This window comes from Sceloporus occidentalis, unplaced genomic scaffold (genome assembly GCF_023333645.1).
Source record: "Sceloporus occidentalis isolate IW3139 unplaced genomic scaffold, rSceOcc1.0.p SCAF_4, whole genome shotgun sequence".
Lineage (NCBI taxonomy): Eukaryota > Metazoa > Chordata > Lepidosauria > Squamata > Phrynosomatidae > Sceloporus > Sceloporus occidentalis.
The window spans coordinates 123732127-123753735 of NW_028316984.1; the positions used below are offsets into that span (position 1 = coordinate 123732127).

At 39.8% G+C, this 21609-nt stretch overlaps 1 protein-coding gene across 1 annotated transcript in view; it reads right to left on the reverse strand.

The window, feature by feature from the left end:
* Nucleotides 1-1004: 1004 nt before the first annotated feature.
* The window catches only part of LOC149314586 (excitatory amino acid transporter 2), a 119697-nt gene continuing 99092 nt past the window's right edge, over nt 1005-21609 (reverse strand). The window contains exons 7-11 of the mRNA XM_089521433.1: nt 16241-16474; nt 13927-14121; nt 11910-12044; nt 5590-5821; nt 1005-1320 (exon numbers count right to left, since the gene is read on the reverse strand). Of these exons, the coding sequence (XP_089377559.1) occupies nt 1246-1320; nt 5590-5821; nt 11910-12044; nt 13927-14121; nt 16241-16474 (871 nt within the window). The 3' untranslated portion in view covers nt 1005-1245. The remainder of the gene's footprint in view (nt 1321-5589; nt 5822-11909; nt 12045-13926; nt 14122-16240; nt 16475-21609) is intronic.

Genomic DNA, 21609 nt, shown 5'->3' on the forward strand with positions numbered 1-21609 from the left:
TTCTTATTAGAAGAGGAAAGATCACATTTTCCTGGCAAACATCCCTTAAATATAGCACCTTATTCCTCCCACCCCAAGTTTCAACAAACGTTTTGATATATGCTGAGAGTTGAGGGTTGTTTTGCTGTGCTAGCTGTGCAAGAGTATCAATAATATTGGTAACAATACTGTTTCTCTAGGATCTGATGCTGTTGAATGTAGAAAAATGCATGCCCAGTTTTAACTTCTATATAAAATTGGAATTGTGCCAACCGCTATAACCAGAATTGTGCTACTCATATGAACAGCATGCTTCCTTTAATGGATTATCTCTCACAATCACATGGCATTTGTATAACTCCACAATCCCAGGTTCTCATGACATTCCATAACAATCATCAGAGCTGAGAGCTATGGACACAATACATTTTAACAGGTTAAGCATGCTGTCCAAGGAAATGTTCATTCATTTAGAAAAGTGATGTTGTAACAAGTAGACTTTCCAAAATGGCAATTATTTTTTCATACCTTTACATTTAAAAATACTTCCATACCATCACATTTAAAAACATCTATGGGTCATAGAACTGGAGTGGAACCAGGAGGTGTTACAGTAAAAATCTATCTGTGTGTGTATCTAAAAGTGGAATGAATGAAGTCAATACATTTCACATCAGAATGTGAGACCATCAGGCTGAAGATAGCTTGAAGAACAGGGAAGTAAGAAGTGCATATGCCAAAGATTAATAAAGCGCATGTAAAACATTTACAGTGAAAATATATTATTGTCTGTAGTGCTAACTGTTTTTAAAATGCACCCAAATGCTGGTTGACACATTCAGCAGGAGAAGAGGCAATGCAAATACTGCATGGTTTACATGATACTTAATGCTTATTACTTAGCTGGAGTCCCTGAAGCTAGGCATCAATACTGTGGCATTTTGAACCCTCTCTTTTGGAGAATCTACATTCTCTATGTCTGGAGTGAAAAGAGGAAGCCCAACAAAATATGACTCTTGAATTTTCCAGTCACATCCACTCACAGGGTAACACAAGCGAGACAGAGGATTATGAAATATTTGTCTAAGACGCTAAAAGAACACTGACTTTATGAGACTGTTTCTAAGTGGCAGTTAACAGCATTAAATAAGCAAATGGTTTTATCCTAAATGAAAACTCTGGAAAATTGACTTGAATCGTGAGACCAGCTTTTACCATAAGAAAATGTTTGAGGCTTATTAAAGATGGACCTGGATTGTTCTTCCTTTATTTCTCATGTTTCCAAGGTTCTTCTTCAGTAGCATTGAAGTCTGCAGATTTGCCATTAGTTGCCAAGGTTACCTGTAAATAATTATCACCAACACCTAACTTAAAACATCAAGGCACTTTTTCAAGAGAAATCAAGAGAGACAACAAAGCTCAGTATTTACAAGATTTACATTAAACCCTTGTGTGAAATCATACATACATGTGAATTTTAAAATATTTTTGTTTTGAATCAGTTCTGCCCTTTAAATTTTTCTGTCTGTTGGAAGAACTCAAATTTAAAAGGATATACTCTTCTCATAGCAGAATGGAGAATAGAATTTAGTCTATAGACCGAATGTAATCATACATGGTTACACATATATGAGAATCTACACACTTGCTTATGTATGTACTGCAAAACATCTGGATTTTAATAACTCAAAAATTGGCAGAATTGGTTCTTGACAAGGAAATGTTGAAAAACACTATCATTCACAACTCTCATTATATATATTAGAGGTTAGAGCTTGAAAAAGTTACTTTTTGGACTACAGTTTCCATAATTCTGTAGGCTTCATGGCCTTTGGCTTTGGGATTTGGGGATTTTGGTCCAAAAAAGTAATTTTCCCAAGGTCTGTTAAAGGTGCAGTTACAGCCAAGTCAAACACTTCCAAACAAGACTGCAGTTAACATACACATAAGTTAAAAGCTACTCTTCAATATTAGCTTGATTAAAATTGTGAGTGACCAAGAATGGCCAATCATTCCATGGGAAATACTGGCTAGTAAGCAACATCTCAGCAGTCAATTTTTAAAAAAGGAAACCAATCCATGCATGATCTTTTTAAAGTGGAGATGAGCTATGCATGGCTGGAAAAGCCAAAAGTGGCTAATGTATCTGTTTGACTGGACAGAAATGAACTGGACCTTTACATAGTAAAGGAACCTTTCATCTAATTCTAAATGGAATCCCATTATTTCCTAGCTTACCTTCCATGTTACTGTCCTCAGCTTCACATAAAAACTTAAAGACAGGACTGATATTCCACATGATGAACAAACTGGATGCATGGAAGCATTGAGACATGAAAACATGAAAAATGCATCCATGTTTGAAACAAAGCCAGCCTTTTTCTTAGATAATTAAAAGGGAGAGAGATGCATTATAAAGAATACAATATACACATATTTGAAGCTGACATTATAGATTAGTTTACAAACCATGTTATGTGAAAAATGGTAATAAAGAATACAGGGGGGAAATCCATGCAATGACAATCAACATAGCTTGCTAATAAACTAACATTAGCTGTGCAAATTAGGAAGCCATTTAGAAAACAAAGAAGTAGAAATATCATGAGATTGTCTTGCTAAGTGGGACAAACAACAGGAAAAAACACTGAACAGAATTGCAATAATTTCTGTTTTGAAGTTAATTTATTTGCTCTCAGTGTTATTTCCGGTTTCTTAAACTTATTGCAGGTGATCCAGTCAAATGCAATCAATTTTAAATTCTTTCAGTTTCACTGAGAATGTTTGAGAATGCTTAACTCTTTTATTAAACCTCTTAGACTTAAAGGTGAATAAATTTCATGGCATCACAGACATTAACTTTAAATAATGGAATTCATGTGATTTGGTTAATATTTAATACATGTCTGCCTCATGCATTAACATATTTATTTCTTCTTTAAACTAACAGCCTGGCCAGTGTTCCAGTAATATTGGAGATTACTGCACTAAGGTAAAAGCGTTCCCCAGTGCGTTCTCACGGGCGCGAGCCTGGAGTGTGATGAGAACCAGAACGCTAGTTTACCGCAGGGCGGAACGCCGCCGTCGCTGCCGGGCGTTCCAAATGTGTTCCCAGTGTGTTCCAGGGACGCTATTTCTGGGAACCGTAAACTAGCATTCTGGTTCTCGTCACGTTCCAGGCTCGCGCCCGTGAGAACGCATTGGGGAACGCTTTTACCCTAGTACGGTAATCTCCAATGTCTGCCTTTGAAACTGGTTCATGTATTTAAATATTTTGATTGCAATAAATGTTTTCAGCTACAGGCATAATCCCATGTGAGTGATTTTAGAAAACTAACATGGGGTAGAGCCATCAGTAGTAATTCTCCCATTTCTCCCCACTAAGATTTATAAATACAAGTTGAGTCTCCCTTATCCAAAATCCTTGAAACCAGAAGTGTTTGGGATTTCTGAGCTTTGTGGATTCTGGATTATTTGTGTATACTTAATGAAATACGTTGGTAATAGGAACCAAATATAAACATGACATTCATTTATGTTTCATATACACCTTATTCACATAGCCTGAAAGTCATTTAATACACAATATATTTTTTAATAATTTTGTGCATAAAACAAAGTTTGTGTACACTGAACCATTAGCATGCAGATGTGTCACTCATAGATTCTAGACTTTGGAATATTTTGGATTTTTGAATTCCAGATAAAGGAGACTCAACCCAAAGTAGAATCACAAAGGAGAGCTTCAGGACTATGCAGCTCAAACATCAAAACCAGAGCTGGCTGAGTCAGTCCTTTTAACAATAGCATGTTGAGTAAATTTACCCTGGCAGATCTACCTAAACAAAATATCAATTCAAGGAATTTTTCATTCAGACTCAGCCTAATCAAATGTGGTTAAGCTGAACTACCATTTGTTGAAACAAGCTAGTGTCATAACTCATGGTTTGTGGTCGCTGTTGAAATTATCCCATTACAAAAGGCAGGCTGAGACATGCCAGTATCCTTCCTCCTTTTGTCTTGCAAATGGCATGTGGATTCTTTGAGAACAGCAGCCTGCAGTGCTCTCCATGGAACTGCCTGGGTCTGCAAAACCCTTCTTTGGGTTTTGGCTGGGTCACCTATAGAGAACAGCAGCCACAGATATCTAGCTAACTTCCAGGCACTTTGTGCCTGATGTCAGTTCACCCTAATAGTAGGGCCAGCCCTGAAAGTTTGTTGAGTTCAGACAAAATAGTAATCCATGTTGTTTTTTTTAATGGAAACAAATGGTGAACTCCTCACAAATGCCCAGAGAAAAGGAGGTAAAGAGGGCACAGTCTGGTTTGTGATGTCCAAACACAGCCATAGTTAACCAGCCAAATCATAAATCCAGAGTATCCAAGATAGTTTCTTTCTCATCCATTCCATAGAGTTTCACTTCATTGCATTCTTGATGAGATTAATTCTTGTTATAGCCCTTTCTTAACCCAAATGATTATTTTCATACTGGATTAGGCAGAATTTAGAAACGATAAAACTGGCATAGCATTAATGTCTCCAAATGACAATGAAAAGAAAAGACAGGCATGCTGGGTGAGTGCAAGAATTCCCAAATGTTGAGGAAGAACAACAGCTATGTTTGTACAGTGTATCATGGAAAGCATTCCTCTGGGAAAGGGTAGGGGATACCTGGATTTTCATTTTACTAGAGACTCACCTGGGGGCAAGGGAAATTAAAGAGAATTTTTTATTTCACTTGCATTTCTTTCCTCACCCAGAACATAGGAAATGCTCTGTTATTTTCTCCCATAGTTTCTTCTAGCTGAATACTAACCATATCTACTTTGGAAGTATTTTTCACTGACTTCAATAGGACTAAGTTTTGTTGAAGTAAGTGTGAACACAATATTTCAGTCTATATACGCATATATTTGTTGTGTTGTTGTTGTGTGTCTTCAAGTAATTTTTGACTTAATATACATGTATGTGTGTATAAATGTATATATTTCAGGAAAATAGATTCCTTGAATCGACTAAGAAATTGTCCTGCATATGAATGGGGGTAGAAAGGACTTGTACAAAAAAATAATAATTCTGTGTGTATTGTGGCATTATTGTTTTTGAGTTGCTAAGTATCTTGTCTTTTAAATGATCACACAAACACTTCTGGATTTCCCCCCCTCCCTTTAGTGGGTTGGAGGAAAAACAGCTTCTCTTTGAGACTGGGTTTTGGAGAAGCATTTGGAGGTAATCATAGTTATTCCTTTAGCCATAAATTTTGCTTTCCTATTTAATAATGGGCCCACTTCATTCACAACACAGCCTCTCTGTTACAGGAAAGTAGATTGGATATCATACCACATTTTTCCTGCTTCATATTGCCTTCCATAACACATTGTGAAACACAATGTTGTAGGTAAACATTGCATGCAGTTGCGGTTTAAACAATTTTCCAAAAAGAAAAGCAAATAAAGTATGAACCCACATCTTTAAATTGATTAACATTCAGTATTATCACCTTATTATTAGCCATTTAAAAAAAAACACATGCGAGTTAAAAAGAAAAACAAAGGAAGGTGAAGTATGTGGCTAGATGCAAGTCTCAATATCCATAAATGTGAAAGGTACCTTGCACTCATCTATTATGACAGAGTTGTGAGCTGTATAAACACACTGGTTTGAGTTGTTCTCCCTGTGGTTTTTCAGGTCATCATAAATTGACTGAGTCTTGGTCATTTCAATATCTTCATGTCCTTTGTGATGGGCATCAATGTTTTCCAGCTCTGCCTTGGAAAGGTGATACACAATGCCAGCTCCAAAGGAATCTCCCACTACATTAACAGATGTTCTCATTCGATCTCTGTAAAAGAAACCAACAAAAATAAAATAAAATAAAAGTGAAGTTTTGAAGTAATGGGAAATCATTATGAAATTATAGTGTGGAAGGATGAAATTATCACTCTCCCCAGGTGGGGAGGTCTCTCAAGGGAAGCTGTTTGTGTTATATGATCAGCTAACAAGGGTGGACTTCCAGTACCTGACATTGGGTTTTCTCAATGGTAGCAGGTAGAGCTGTTTTTATACACTTACTTTGAAAATCTATTCCAAGCACTATGTAATGGGTGCTTATGTGGAGGATCGGACACAATCTCTATATCTGCCTTTACAAGGAGGAATGCATTGGGCATTGTACATTACTGTAAAGTCCATAGGGGTGTCCCCAAACTCAGTTTGATCCCTTAGATTCCACATACTACTAAACCACGTTTGATTGGGATGAAATAACCTTTATTTCCTAGGATACTACATTGCTTCTGATGGTCTCTGTCTTCATGTTTGTCTAGAATTCCACCCATGTCACCATAATACAACTGTCTTTTGTTTGCCCCTTGGAAGTGAAATAGTGTTACTTTCCTTTTTACAAGTGCTGCACTATGCACTGAAATTATGCCATATGGAAAAAGCTGAAACAAAGAATCTGACTTGTTTGTATAAGACTGTTCTACTTTCCTGTTTCTAAGGGCATTGCATCTCTATGGTGGAGATCCTTGTTTGACATTTGCTATGCTTGTCACTCTCCCCTTTGAAAAGTTACAGTACTTGGCTTCCACTAATTACAGTGGATTAATTCCAGCAATGGACAAACAGCAATGTTATATAAATGCCACTTTTTGTTCACTTGGGAATGGTAGAGATGTGAATTTTTTAGGGAGAGTGCCTTGAGAAAATCTCTGTCTTTATCCTTCTCATCCTGCCTCTGAAGGCATAAATGCCTATGTTTATTTTATATTATTTTCCTGATAGTTTTGCAACCCAGAGCTACAGTACTTTTGAATGGTCTGTGCAGTATAATAATATGGTTGATGGTTGTACCCTTAGAAACTGGCATCATGCTTTTTCAGGTTCCAACTGTATAATGAAGAATACCTTTTAAAAAAAATGTTTCATCACTTAGAAAAATCACAAAACTCTCACTTCATTCCAGATTTTATCTGCCTCAGTCCAAGCTGCATACATATATATATATATATATATATATATGGCTATTTTAATCACAAAAATAAAATATATTTTAAAGATTTTCTTCCAAATCTTTAAAAAAAGATGTCACAATAAGAATGTTGTTTAATAAACATAAACATACTATTATTAAACATAACAGATGTCATTGAAGATAAACTGAACAATGAGGAAATAAGTGTGCTCCTATACATGATCACAGCCGCTCGAATTGTATATGCAAGACATTGGAGGACTGACATGATAACGACAAGAGATGAATGGATAGTGAAACTAAGTGAATTAGCAGTTATGGACAATTTGACCATGTATGTTAATGGGAAAACTAACCAACAATATGAGGGGAAATGGGAAGAAGCTTCAAAATTATGGGAAATTGGATAGGTAGAATTAATCTTAATTTACAAATATATTGTAATGAACATGGTTACATATGCAGATACACAAAGTATTGAAATTAATGGAATACCTAGCAGGACTAGCTTCAAATAAGAGTAAAATGGGAAGCTAGTACAATTATGTATAGATTACAAATAGTATAGATAACAGTACAAATAATGTTTGAATATATAATACACTTTTGTTTTTTTATGTTACTTTAAAATTCAATAAAAAACAAAAAAAAATTATAATGTTAAGACACAATTCATTCAATCTTTGGGGATAGTGATAGTGTGAGATACAAACTAGGTCGGACCATTTTAACAGATTGCAGTTACTACTTGTGAACTTACATTTCACATGTGCTTTTATCACCAGAAACCTGATTATTTCAATGTTTTCTCATTTTGCCCACATAATAATAATAATTGTCCTTTTTAGATGCATGATGACAGAGCCATCAAGTGTTTCAAGTTTGCAGGAACAGTTCTGATTAATCCTCTGTCATCTCACTTTTTCAGCTGCTTTTAAAATGTCCACGTTTCTCTCTCCTCCTCCCACTTTCCTCCTTTGTCCTAAAGCTTACTTCAGTTGCTATGAACTGAGAAGTAGTTTTCCCTCACTTAACTCAGTGGGGGAAGAAGAGGGGGAAGAATCTTGCCCCCTTCCTTATATATGTCCAACTGCCTTCAAGTTGCCTGTTGATTTATTGTGACTTCATGAATTTCACTGGGTTTTCTTAGGCCAGAAATCCTCTGATGTGGTCTTGTCAGTTCTTTCTTCTGAAAATAGCCTATAGCACCTGGATACATTGGCCATCACCCATCCAAGTACTAACCAGGTCTGACCATCTTGGCTTTTAAGGTCAGGCAGAATATGGTGCTTTTCAGGTATTTAGGAAAAGCAAACTGCTGAAGCTGTGTGTCCTTCCTCATTAATACTTTTTGCTGTCTTGACCAGACTCTGATGTTGCTTGGCCATACATAACCCAGTTTTCACCTGTTAAATGCTGGAGGGCATTGGTGAAACTGTTTAAATGATGTAAGGTGTCTGGATCAAAAAGGGATGTTCTTTTGTTACCTAGCTATTCTCTTCTCACTCCATTTAGGGCCATGTCAGGTATAAAATTATCAAACAACAGGACTCTCCATGTAGATTTTTTTCATGAAATTTGGTATAAAATGGCTCTTTAATGCAAATGGTGGGGGGGGGGGGAGAGAAAAGCATTATATAATTGTACCCTGAACACATATCCTGTAATGCTATATAGTTTATTATTGTTGTCTGGTTATTTAAATAATAAAGTGAAAATAGATTTAAATAAGTCTCAAATGAGGAAGGCTGTGGAGTTTATCAGACAAGGGAAATTGGAGGTATAACCCAATGGCAATCTGAACACAATCATGGGGTTTAATGTTATGGCATGATAGACTACCACACGCAATTTCGGGCAATGGGAAGTCAGTCCGAACACAATCATGGGGTTTCACATTATTGCGTGAGAGGTTGTCACATGCAATTTCAGGCAATGGCAAGCTATTTTCGGGCAATGGGAAGTCAGTTCGAATGCAATTCGAATTCACATAAATTTGCTGAACTAGTGAATTCACATGAATGCATTCTGGCCCCACTTTCTTTTCATTCGAAATTAAGAGAAATTACTCCTGTGTGATAAACTCCTGTTATGTGAATCGGCTTGAAATCTTTCACGTTTACTTATGAGAAGATTTGCCAGAACTTTGCAAAACTGTTTTTTTAATTCTTTCTGGGGACTACAACCTTTCCAGGATCCCCCAGCCAGCATGGCTTGTGATCCAAAATAAACAAGTTAATTTAAACATGCCACTGGACTCCTTCAATTCCTTCCTCTTTCCATTTAATCCAAAACAAGTACTTTTTCAAGGTTCCTCTCACTTATTCTGCTGCCTGTTATCCTTTTTATGCTGCGTCAAGATACCCTTCTTTGGCCTGACCTTTTCTACAGAAGCAATGTCATCACTGAAGCTTGCCAGAGGAAGTGCTTCAGGGGAAAGGGATTTTCACCCAAACCTTTCACTGGGAAGGATCAGATAACACAATAGCAAACCTGCCCAGCCTGCAACTTGTTTCTGCTGGTGAATTATGGCTCTGAGGTAGGGCTTCTCAGTTAAGTGACATATTTTAAAATGACATTTCCGTGAAACAACAAACCACCACAAACAGCAGTTTAACATCATCCTTCGGACTACAAGTCTTTGCTCATTTTTGCTCCAATATAAACATGTATTTAAAATATGAATATACTCCTGTATTCACTCATGATTTTATATAAATAAACACCATGGATATAATCTTTTGATTTTGCTGGCTCTCTGATCACTGTTGAGCCATAGGCAGTTTCCCCTGTACAGAGATGTTTTCTGTCTGCCTGCCTAAAATTCTGAGTTCCAGCTTATTTTATGTCATGACATCTGCCAACCCTCTGTACTTCATCAGAAGTCCACATTGGATTTGAACATGAGAGAAGGAGATTTTTCTGTTAAGCATCCTCCATATGGAAATTGTTATAAGAAAAGCTTGCCTGACACCAACTTTGATACTGTTTTCTTGCAAGGTGGATTTTTATTTTAAAAAATTGTACAGGTTTCTGGTATGCACTGCAATTGATTTTTAAGTGAAGGTCTGACTGTTCTCCTCCATTCTGTCTTCCTGTGGGACCTCACTGTATCTCTGCATTTAATATTTTAATTGTTGTTATTGTCTGCCTTCAAGTTATTTCTGACCCATGGGAACTCTAAGGCTAACCTATCTCAGTATTTTCTTGGAAAGATTTGTTCAGAAGGGGTTCCCTTTTGCCTTCTTCAGAGGCTGGGAAAGTGTGATTTGCTGAAGATCACCCAGTGGGCTTCCATAGCTGAGTGTATAATTGAACCCTGGTCTCCTGAGTCATATTCAGTACTGAAACAACTATACTCTTGATGCAAACTGGAGCCTTACATTTTGTTTCCCCAAAGGATAAAACCTGGATAGATCCAATATGTGCTGAAATATTTTGGGCAAGTAAACAGACAACATACCTGACTATGACCATTCCAAGGAATGTGTGGAGTGCTTTCCTCATAGCTCTGTATATAATGGTGTAGGGAGGTGAGCCTCTGTCGGGGTGAGCAGGCAGGAGACACGGAAGGACCTGAAGGGGCTGATGGGAAGGAGAGTCCAGAGGAGGGAGAGGTGCCACCAGGGGAGGTGGGGGAGGAGTCAGGTTGGGGAGAAGTGACAAACCCAGGGAAAGGAGGGCAGGGTTGAACCCATATAAGGGAAGGTGCCCAGGTACAAAGGGGGAGAGGGCGGAGTCGAAGAGGAGGAGGAAGAAGTGAAGCTGAGGCCAGGCAAAGAGAACGGATAACTTGGAGCCCTTGGAGAGATAGTCGTTGCATATCTTTGGAGGCATCCCGAGCATTGCCACAGATAGGCCCCCACCTCGCCATGATTTTGCAAGACCCCTGGCAGGAAGGGGAATTAGGGTATTGGCCTGGTGCCGACAAGAGTCCTAAACCGCGAGGAGGGTTAGAGGACACTTGGTGGGATTTAAAGGGAGACCGCTGGGAGCAGGGTCCCCATCCCAAAGAGAGAGAAAAAGCTGATATGGAATTCCCTGAGAAGAGACACGGAAGAGCCCTTCGTTTGGAAGAAAGTGACTACGGGAGCTAAGTGACCTGCAAAAGCTCCTGAGAGTCTGTTTTGTTGTTAACCTGACTTTAAGGGATTTTTGTTGAAGAGGTTTTGACTTGGTGTTATCTTGAAAGTAAAGTTTGTTCTGCTGCATCATTACCAGCTACACGAGTATTTGTTTCCCACATGGAAGCCAAGGGAGACGTGCCTTTACCCAGGCCGTGGCCCCTCCCACAGCTAGATAAAGGTTTTTGTTGTTGTTGTGTGCCTTCTAGTCATTTTTGATTTATGGCAACCCTAAGGCAGGTTTTATGGGGATGATAGTATGTATCTCACCGAAGGTCACCTAGTGGTTTTCCCTAGTCGAATGGGGAATTGGACCTTAATCTCCAGAGTTCAAGTCCTGCATTCAAATCACTACACCACACTAGGTAAGCATGCACTTGCTTAAAATTCAAATATATACTTCCACTTTATTTTCTTTGTGAACATTTTCTTCAAGTGATAACAGGTGTATGTTTTGAGGGCTGGGGGGGGGGAATCTACCCATTGTGAATTTTGTACCATTATATGATAAATATTTATTAAATACTTAAACATTTCAAAATAAGCTGGGCACAGGATTTATGAGTGGCTATAGGATGAGTAGAATATATTATTCAGTTCCCATAACATTGCCAAATCTGATTATCAGAAATAATTCCCATTCTTTTCTCTTAAATAGATTGTTTCACATACATAGATCAGCTAATGCAGGTCTTAGACAGACTAATGCTCATACTAAGTGTCACTCCTAATGAGGGAATTGATACCTGAGTGGGTCGTTAATTGACATTTGAACAGGTAGTTAATCACTGCTCTGAGTTTCTTTGAGCAGTTTTTTTTATATTACTTACAAGAGCCAGTCTACAGCAACAAGCAAGCTGATGTCCTGTGTGGGAAGACCTACTGCCGTGAGGATGAGAAGCATGGTCACCAGCCCTGCACTGGGTATACTTGCAGCACCAACACTGGCAAGGGTAGCTGTCAGACTGTAAAATTAAACACATAATTAGAGTTTTCTCTTAGTATGAGAGTGGCAAATTATGGCTCACAGGCTGCATCCACTCCATGAGACTCCAAAGTGCTGCCTCTGACGCCTATCACTACTACGGATTACCCAGATTTTGGGCCAATTTGGGGTTTTTGCTTTTGCCTGAAAAGCAGCTCAACTGATCCAATACCACCTGCAAATGTGGCAGTTTACTTGTCTCTGAAACTCCAAACACCTCAACCTCCCACTCCAAGCTGAAAATTGGCCAAAATAGCAGCTGGAGGCCATGCAACATCACTTCCAGAATGCTGAAATACAATGCTGCAGGGTGGCCCACAGTTGGCCACTCTTATCCTCGTGTTTCTGTTAAGAATGTGAGAACTACACAAATCTATTCTCTGCCTGTGATCTTCTCAAAAATGATTTACTCCAAATAAATAATTAAATTCATCCATTAACTTGGTACAGCCTTTGTACCAGGGATGTACACCTTCATTTATTTCATTCTTGCATGCAAAAATTCCAAAAGTTATCTCCTCCAGGGGAAGATAGTGAAGAATTTTGTCAATTTTTAAATTATTCCTTGCATTTCTGGCCCTTTATTTTTTAAAAAAATATAATGTAGACAACAACATTTTACATGTGTGCAAACAGCAGAGATCCTGTCTTGGCAGAAACAAACATGGAGCCCCATTGTTCAATTTCTGTGAATGCTATCCCCTCAAAACTAACAAAACATCCTGTCTTTCAAGCCAAGCAACAACTTAACTGAAGGGTTCTGAGGCATAGCAGATTGCAGATCTGGGAAATGACATCTGCAGCAGAACTCTTCCAGGGCAACTTGAGGCATGCAACTGGAGAAAATCCTTGGGGTCTTGCTCCAGCTGCTTGTTTCAATGCACCATATGACCAAAAGATTGCTGCAGCCATCATTTTCTAGTACCCTAAACTGCAGCACCTTGAGAAACTCTTTGGTTCAGGTACTGCTAGCATAAGAGGTATCATCTAGAAGTGAAAAAGATTATGTGCAAAAATTGACCCCAAAATCCCAGGTCGACTTATTTACAGGTCAGTATGGTAATGTGATAGCAGTTCTTTCAGATTTCCTGATGTGGTGGGGAGAACAGTTTCTTCCTTTCTTGAGCAAAGTAAAAAGAGTCCTGGGTGATTAATTGCTGTTAAACAAACAGAATCCCTCTTCCGCCCACCAGCCATCACTGTCTAGGGACTGAAGGATGAAACGAAAGCTGAAATGCTGAAGCAAAAAGCCTCAGTTAGAGTCCCTCTTGCTGTGCAAACACATACACATAGTGAAGGAGCCTCCATGTTTTACCCTCGACTTATCCATGGGTCGTGGCAAAATCCATAATTTTGGCCCGAAAACCCACCCTTGACTTATACATAAGATCGACTTATATATACTGCAGGTTTGGGGGGAGGGTCACATTATTAATTACCAAGGTGAGTTCCAAAAGTTATGAGTTCATATGTTCAGTTTACAATCTCATAAATATTGAAAGGATGCCAGACCATTTTTTTCTGCAGAAAAATTATTTTGCACAAAATTTTCAGAAACGCACAAAAGCCAGTGTCAAAAATGTGTAAAATGGCTCTGAGACCAAAAAAAAGGTCTTGCTGTCTTGCAGTAAGGAAACAGTTTTTGGTGATTGCAGGGATATTGTATATAAACCTAGTTCTGATTTACATCCCTGATTGTGAACATGAATGGTGGTTCATTATTATTTTGAAATGCAAACTGTTTGGAACAGACAAGCTCTGGAATACTGGCATTTATGCCATCTCCATTAAACTGGTTAGGAACAGACAAGTTCAGGAATATTGGAGTTTTTGCCATTTCCATGATCAGGTAATAGACATACCTGACAGTGACTATCTGTCCGCCATCCAACTGAATTCCATTCATTTGTGCTATGAAGATAGCTGCCACTGCTTCATAAAGGGCAGTCCCATCCATATTAATAGTGGCACCAACTGGCAAGACAAATCTTGTCACACGCTTATCAATGCCCAAGTTTTCTTCAAGGCAGCGAAAAGTTACTGGCAATGTACCAGCACTAGGAAGCAAGCAAAATGAAGAAGAGAGCAGAGAGGTTATGTATTCATCTCTGACTTCATGGGGCAAATACAAAACTCTATTTAACCTCTGTAAATGACAAGCAACCATCTCAAGCACCCATCAACAAGGTCTTTCCTAGGGATTTATAATTTGTTGTGGCACCAGAACACTCTGAAAGAGAAGGCTAAATATCTCACAAAACTATAAACCTCAGAATTCCATAGCACTGAGCCATAGCAGTTAAAGTAGTGTCAAACTGCATTATTCTGCAGTGCAGATGAAGCCTCAGTTAATGGTTTACTTAAAACAAAGACTGTGAATTGTTTGAGCATATATGCAGTGATCATATAATGAACACCTCCATCTCATAGGTGATGTTGTTCCCTGGCTAATCCTACATAAATGTGCACAGCATAATGCACCACATAGCACAGCACTACTGTGTTGAACCAGACATTCAGTGGCTGAGAGAGAGGAAGGAAAGAAGCAGGCCCTGCCTGCAGTTCAGCAGTTCATTAGCTATCCTTTTCTCCTGCTTATGTACAAGGTGTGTTGTGATTGATAGTTTTTCCAGATGTGCCTTAGCTATGGGCCACTGCCCCCTCCATCCTCAGCGAGAGCTCTTCTCTCTAGTGGCTCTGCTCTGCGTTTGCCACATCGTTCAACAATCACAAGGAGAAATGGATTTCCCACCACTCTCACAACTAGATCAGTGGTTACCTGTAGCTTCAGCTTTGACCGTGTGGTTATGTACACACTCACAAACTAGAAGAAACAACAACAGATACTTAGCTCTGCACAGCTGCATAATGTTATGTGGGGGAAGAGGTGGCAGAACCAAGGAAATGGCTCCACAGAACTGGAACCCTAGTTCCAACCAGGGTGACCAGATATCCTTACTACAAAGAAGGACAAGGCACTGCAACATGTAGGACATTCATGAAAAATGGAGAGCATGACCAAATAAAAGCTAAAAACACCAATATAAATGTAAATTCATGCATTTTAGTCATGCTCAAAATGGAAGAAATTTTGACATTCCTCCTGGACAGATGGTTGAAATATAGGATGTGTCTCAGAAAAGGAGTGCATCTGGTCACCCTGGTTCCAGCTTTTGAATATACTTTCAGCCAGGTGGTCAATGTTCCCTAGATAACCTCACAGCATGGCAGCCAGAGTATGCATCTTCTCCCTCAGCTCAACTACCCAGGGCAGAAACTAGACACACACAGCAGCCACATCTATTAATGCAGCCTAGGACTGGCTTTGGTTTGGATGAGTCTGCCAGAAAGGCAGCAAAGCAACACCAACAATAACAACAACAGAAGCCGATCTCAATCATTCTGCCTTCTAGCTGTCCCTACAGCCACTACAAATGTGCAGGAGGGGGAAATATCTGATGAGTCATGAGAACTTCCGAAAAAACCCCATTATTGCCAAGGCTTGATTTTGTTTATTTTCCTGAGAGTAGGGTATAATCTCACACTAAGGAGAAAATATTTTATTATTTTTCTTCTTTGGGATATCGATAAACCACCCTTCCTCATCAAATTTCCTCAGCACTGAACAAAATTAATTAAAATGGCAATTAACAATATTGAGTTAAGATACATTTCTACCATCCTTCAGTCCAGGCTAGTATTTTGTTGTTAGCTGCCTTGAAGTCGACCTCAACTCATTGTGAATGAGACATCTCCAAGACCCCCTATCATCTACCTCTCTACTCAGGTCCAATGCCTCCCTGACTGAGTTTATCCAACTGACATGCAGTCTTCCCCTCTTTCTACTGCCCTCTACCTTCTGCAGCATCATTTTCTTTTCTAATGAGTTGTGCCTGCTTGTGATGTGGCCAAAGCACAACAGACTCAGTTTAGTCATCTTGGTTTCCAGGGGTAGTTTGGGCTTGATTTGTTCTAAGACCTAACTGATTGTCTTTTTGACCATCCACAGTATCCTGAGCACAATTCATCTCCGGCACTGCATCTCAAATGAATGAAAGAATTAATACTAGGCTGGTATACAAATTCATTAAAGCAACAGTTTAAAATTCAGTACAAGAAATCTTCAAGAAAATAATAACATAGCTTTAGTAAGTATCTGCATTTTATATCAAATACCTTGAAGCAGTGCCTAACGCAGTAATCCATGCTTGGAAGATACCAGCAAAGAAGGAGAAGGGATTTTTCCTTGTTATTACAAAGTACAACAAAGGCAAGAAGATCCCTCCATGGATCAGAAGGCCTACGATGACAGTTACCATGTACATCCCAAGTTGCCTAGCAACTACTTCCAAGTCCTTGATTGCAATGATTTTTCCACAGATAAGACAGGCAATGCCCAGTGGAGAATACCTAGAAGACAACACAACAATTTTTTTTTAAAAAAGAAGAGAGTACAGTTTTGTGGTTATAGATGCTTCTGCAAATTTTATTGTTTTTAAATTGTATGTACATATCTGTAAATAAATGAAATGAATAAATAAAATCTGGCTCAAAACAAGAACCATGCAGACAAATGACTGTTGACATCTTCTTAAACAAAACAGACCAAACACCTAGAGACACAAAGAGCAGTTAACACAAGTATAACAAGGCACTTAAAATCTATTTGAGCTTTTCCTCATGATTAAAGTTTACATGACATCCTTGTACTGTACTTAGACACTCAATGTTCCTGCCATTCCAACTTCACAATACAGTGGGGTGTCATTATCCGTGGGCTTGCCACCCACAGATTTATGCATCCATGGACAGCAAGCCCACGTTGTCCCCAATGGTGCCACGTACATGTGGCTGGGCCGCCATTGGGACCAATTGGACTTAGGGTAAGTGCTTACCTGAAGTTCCGTTGTCCCTAATGGTGGTGTAGCTGCAGGGACACACCACTACTGGGGACAATGGAACTTGAGGTCCCTTGATTTTTGGTATCTGTGGGGGGTCCAGAAGGGATCCCCACAAATACCAAGGTCCCACTGATATATGCTTTTAAAAAAATGAAATTTTGTATGACCCTTTCACAATCTCAACATTGTCAACAAAAAGTAGATCTAGTGGCACCTAGTGACATGAATGTCATTTGGGTGGTGAATCCACTCTGGGTTTTACTCTGAACTTGAAAGGACCTGTCCAAAGTATTAAACTCTGTTCTCAAAATAGGTTTAACATCTTGGATAGTTTCTTTAAAGTTTCTACTAAAACATGGGTTGGATTTGTTGTCCACTGACATGGAAACTACTACTCATTGATGGACTGAATCGTTTTTGCAGTTCCCTTGCTTTGTTTAACCATTGCCCTATTGCATTTTTCACCATTCTTCTAGAGGAGTATCTAACTAAGCTTGACCCTGACCTCTTTTCTCCTAGTCTCAACTTTATGGTTTCTGCCAGTTTATCCACAAACACTCTGATGAAGGTAACTGTCACTGCAATTTCCTGGTTTGCAGAATCTGACTGGAAGAGCTTTATAAGCTCAAAATGGCTTGATCCATTCCAGTGTCTTCAAACCCTTGACATAGCAGCTGCCCTTAGATCATAACAGTATCTGCTGAAAGCAAAATATGTACTGGGATGTAGTCTTCTAAGTTACACGTTTTGACTGTTGCTCCAAAAGAAAGTAAGCACTAGGATGTAAATCTGTTTTCTGTCTCCAAAGAAATGAGCACTTAATTTCTTCTTTGCATTGCAGAACACATGCTCTTCCAGCACTAATAAATGGGGCAGAAAAGGAGCCTTAGTCTTATGACTAGACTAAGTTGCCTATAACTACACATGGCAACGGTTCCTGCCAGAATGGCTGCCTAAATGTCTCAGATTACCACAAACTGGATCATTATGATGTAAATAGGTCAATAAAGTGGTGCTTATTTAACCCAACTCTCTGTGTCTGGTCTCTTTATTTCATGGTACGTCATCAGCATGTCAGATTACCACAAACCCTTTCACACCCCACAAGTATGGTACTACTAATCTGCTTTAACAGCCATGGCAACATTCTATGAAATCCCAGTTTTTGCAGTTTAGGGAGAGATATTTTGATCTGTCAGCCATAGGATGCAGACTTTGCAGTTGAAGTGGAATGATAGTAATATAACTGTGGTTGCATCTACACTGTAGAATTAATGCAATTTGACACCACATTAACTGTCATGGCTCAATGCTACTGCATTCTTGGATTTGTACTTTTGTGAGATATTTAGTCTCCTCTGTCAGAGAGCTCTGGTACTACAACAAAATACAAATCCCAGGAATGCATAGCATTTAGCCATAGCAGTTAAAGTGATGTCAAACTGCATTAATTCTGCAGTTTTTAAGAATTAAAACAATACCATTTCCACAGGTACCTTATTGTTGCCTTCCTGAAAGAATGACTGAGCAGAATCCTTCTAAAAGGTTTAGAAAGAATCCTGAAAAAGATGTCCAGATTTTTTTTTTTTATGTTCTCATGTTGTTCACTAGTTTTATAAATCAATGAAGCACTGGCAAGGATGAATCTTTTCCTCAGAAGGCAGTAGTAAATACTTTGACAGAATGTCCCTTTGGAAATGAAAGAAATAAACTTCTCTCCATAGACTAAATGTTCTCTTCTTTATAAATGAACAATAGATTTGGCTGGAGCCCTGGTGGAATTACCATATATACTCGACTATAAATCAACCTCATGTATAAGAGGACAGGTTTTGGGGCCAAAATTATGGATTTTGATATGACCCGTGGGTAAGTCAAGGGTAAAACTTAGGGGCATGTAAGAAAGGATGAAAAGGATGATGCCAAAGAACTTAGAAAAATTCTGGCAGGCATAATTGTTTGTGCTCATCCTAAAGGCTGGATGGATGAGAGATTAGAGGGGATCCATGCTTCTTTTGGGTGCTCCCAGGATGGACTAAGGTCTCGCCTTTTATCACTCTATTCAGAGAAAGGGGATGTGTGTGTGTGTGTGTGTGTGTGTGTGTGTGTGTGTATGAGTTACAGTACAGTACTTACACTGAACTGTGGATAAGTCGACCCAGGTTTTTGGTGTCGATTTTTTGACTAAAATTTCTAGGCTTATACATGAGTATACCCAGTATGTTATTAGATGCTGAGGCACCAGTATTGAGGCACCAGTACTGGGAGATAGAAATGGATACCAGTATTGGGCATTGTGAAAAATATATTGGGTGTGAAGAATGTATTGGGGAAAGCAAAGACATTTATTTGATTCTTATTTTAATCTGGTTTTACATAATTTTGCTTGTTTAAACAAAATGCTGACCAAAACTTAGCCGTCCTTCAAAATCCATTTTTTCCATATTTTGCAGTGTAGTTTGCTAATCCAAAAATTCATGCAAAATCTTCTGTAGTCAAACGGTGCAAAAATGTGTATTGTCAGAAAGAATTTATGACAAATATGTACATCAGACAGATATTTACATAAAAAAATCTGCAGACCATGAAAAAGGCAAATCAAGGCTGCATCCCATTCAGTAAACCCAACTTACTAACATTGTAATTATACAAATCTGCTTTTAAGGTCATTGCACCATTGCAATGGCTGAGAGTGTGCCAATAAACCTATTTGTCATGTCTGTAAGATGTCCTGCTCTCTCTAGGCATGGGTCGCAATGTGACACTCAGGCCACTGGAATCTCCATCATCACCTTTTATATCACAATATCAGGAGAGGGTGGGTTGCATCATTGCTCACTGCCCCATTTCCCTGTGCCTCAGAAATTCCTCTGTTGAGAGTGCTATGCAGCTTCAAATGTAGAGGGGTTTTAGGTGAGACTTCATTACATGGTTGTAGCTATGTCATTGTAGCTACATCTCCTGATTCAGGATCTTAGTCCAAATTATGTACATTAAAAAAACTTTAAAAATATTAAAACTCAGAATGTATTTAACTAAGGGTTCAAAAGAGAGAAACTGGAAAAAAAACTGGAACAGCCACATCATCTCACAAAAAGGAATCATTTCTTTGAGGCCAGTCTGATGTTTCAGGTAGATGGAAGCCATGAGTATCTCTTAGCAAATTCTGAAAGAGAAACTGAAATGATCAGATCAGGGACCTTATCACACATGGGGGAGGGTTGCAGCTCAGATCCGCAGTCACTCCTGTTCTAGCAATGCAAAGCATGATTTTTTTTACACCAGTTCCAGAGTCACTCCTCTCTAGCAATGCGGACTGAGGTTAAAACATCATGTTTTTCCACACCTGGTTGCCTTTCTGTTGTCCTTCCGAAGTGAGGGGCAAGCAAAGTCAGTTCGATTCCAAACAAGTCAAGTGATGCAGACTCAAGCAAAGGGGAGTGAGTGCACATTGTATTACCACACCAGAGCATACTTTGAGGGTTCAACAATTCGAATCGGCACCCTTGGGCATGCTCAGTGGGGCTCTGGATGCTGTCCTCCTTCCCTGCCCCCTCCTTAGATGTCATCCTTCATCAAGGTGAAGGAGGAGGCAGGAGATGATGAGATCAGTGGCAGGTTGAAGGAGAGGAGCAGATCGGGGTCTAGGAGAAGGCAGGGGATGATGGGATAGGTTGCTGGGGGTCCCTGGGGCCAGGATCGGGATGCAGGAGAAGGCAGGGGATGATGGGTTAGCTCGCTGGGGGTCCCTGGGGCCAGGATCGGGATGCAGGAGAAGGCAGGGGATGATGGGTTAGCTCGCTGGGGGTCCCTGGGGCCAGGATCGGGATGCAGGAGAAGGCAGGGGATGATGGGTTAGCTCGCTGGGGGTCCCTGAGGCCAGGATCAGGATGCAGGAGCAGTCAGGGGATGATGGGATAGGTCGCTGGGGGTCCCTGGGGCCAGGATCAGGATGCAGGAGAAGGCAGGGGATGATGGGATAGCTCGCTGGGGGACCCTGGGGCCAGGATCAGGATGCAGGAGAAGGCAGGGGTGATGGGATTGGTGGAAGGAGGGGAGCAGATGGGGGTCTAGGAGAAGGCAGGGGTTGATGGGATTGGTGGCAGGCTGAAGGAGGGGAGCAGATCAGGGTCTAGGAGGACGCAGGGAACACAGGGGATGATGGGATCGGCTGGTTGGCAGAGAGGAGGAGATGGCATGAAGGAGGAGGAGGGGAATGACGGAGCAGGATGCAGGGGCCAAGAGGGGTGGCATCGGAGTGCTTTTCCACACCAGACCAAATCGCAGTGCAATCGAAGGCAGCCTGGAAGCGAATTCTCTGAAGTCACTTTTTTCCCGTTTTTACCAAAATGAGGGGTGACTTCAGAAACACTGCTGAAGCAATTCGCAAGCAGCTCCCATAGAAATCAATGGCGTCTGATAAAACAGTCAGTTTATGACATGAAACCCCATCATTGGAAGTGCAATCACTTCGGAAGTGAGCTGGAACTGAGCCACAACACCACCAAAAAGCTCTGTGTGATATGCTCTCATCTCTGGAAAAAATGTAGCTCCTTTGAGGCCGATGTGATGTTTCCAATAGAGGGAGCCCATGAGTATCTCACAGCAAACTGAGATAGTAAACATGGCAAAAATCTTTCTAAT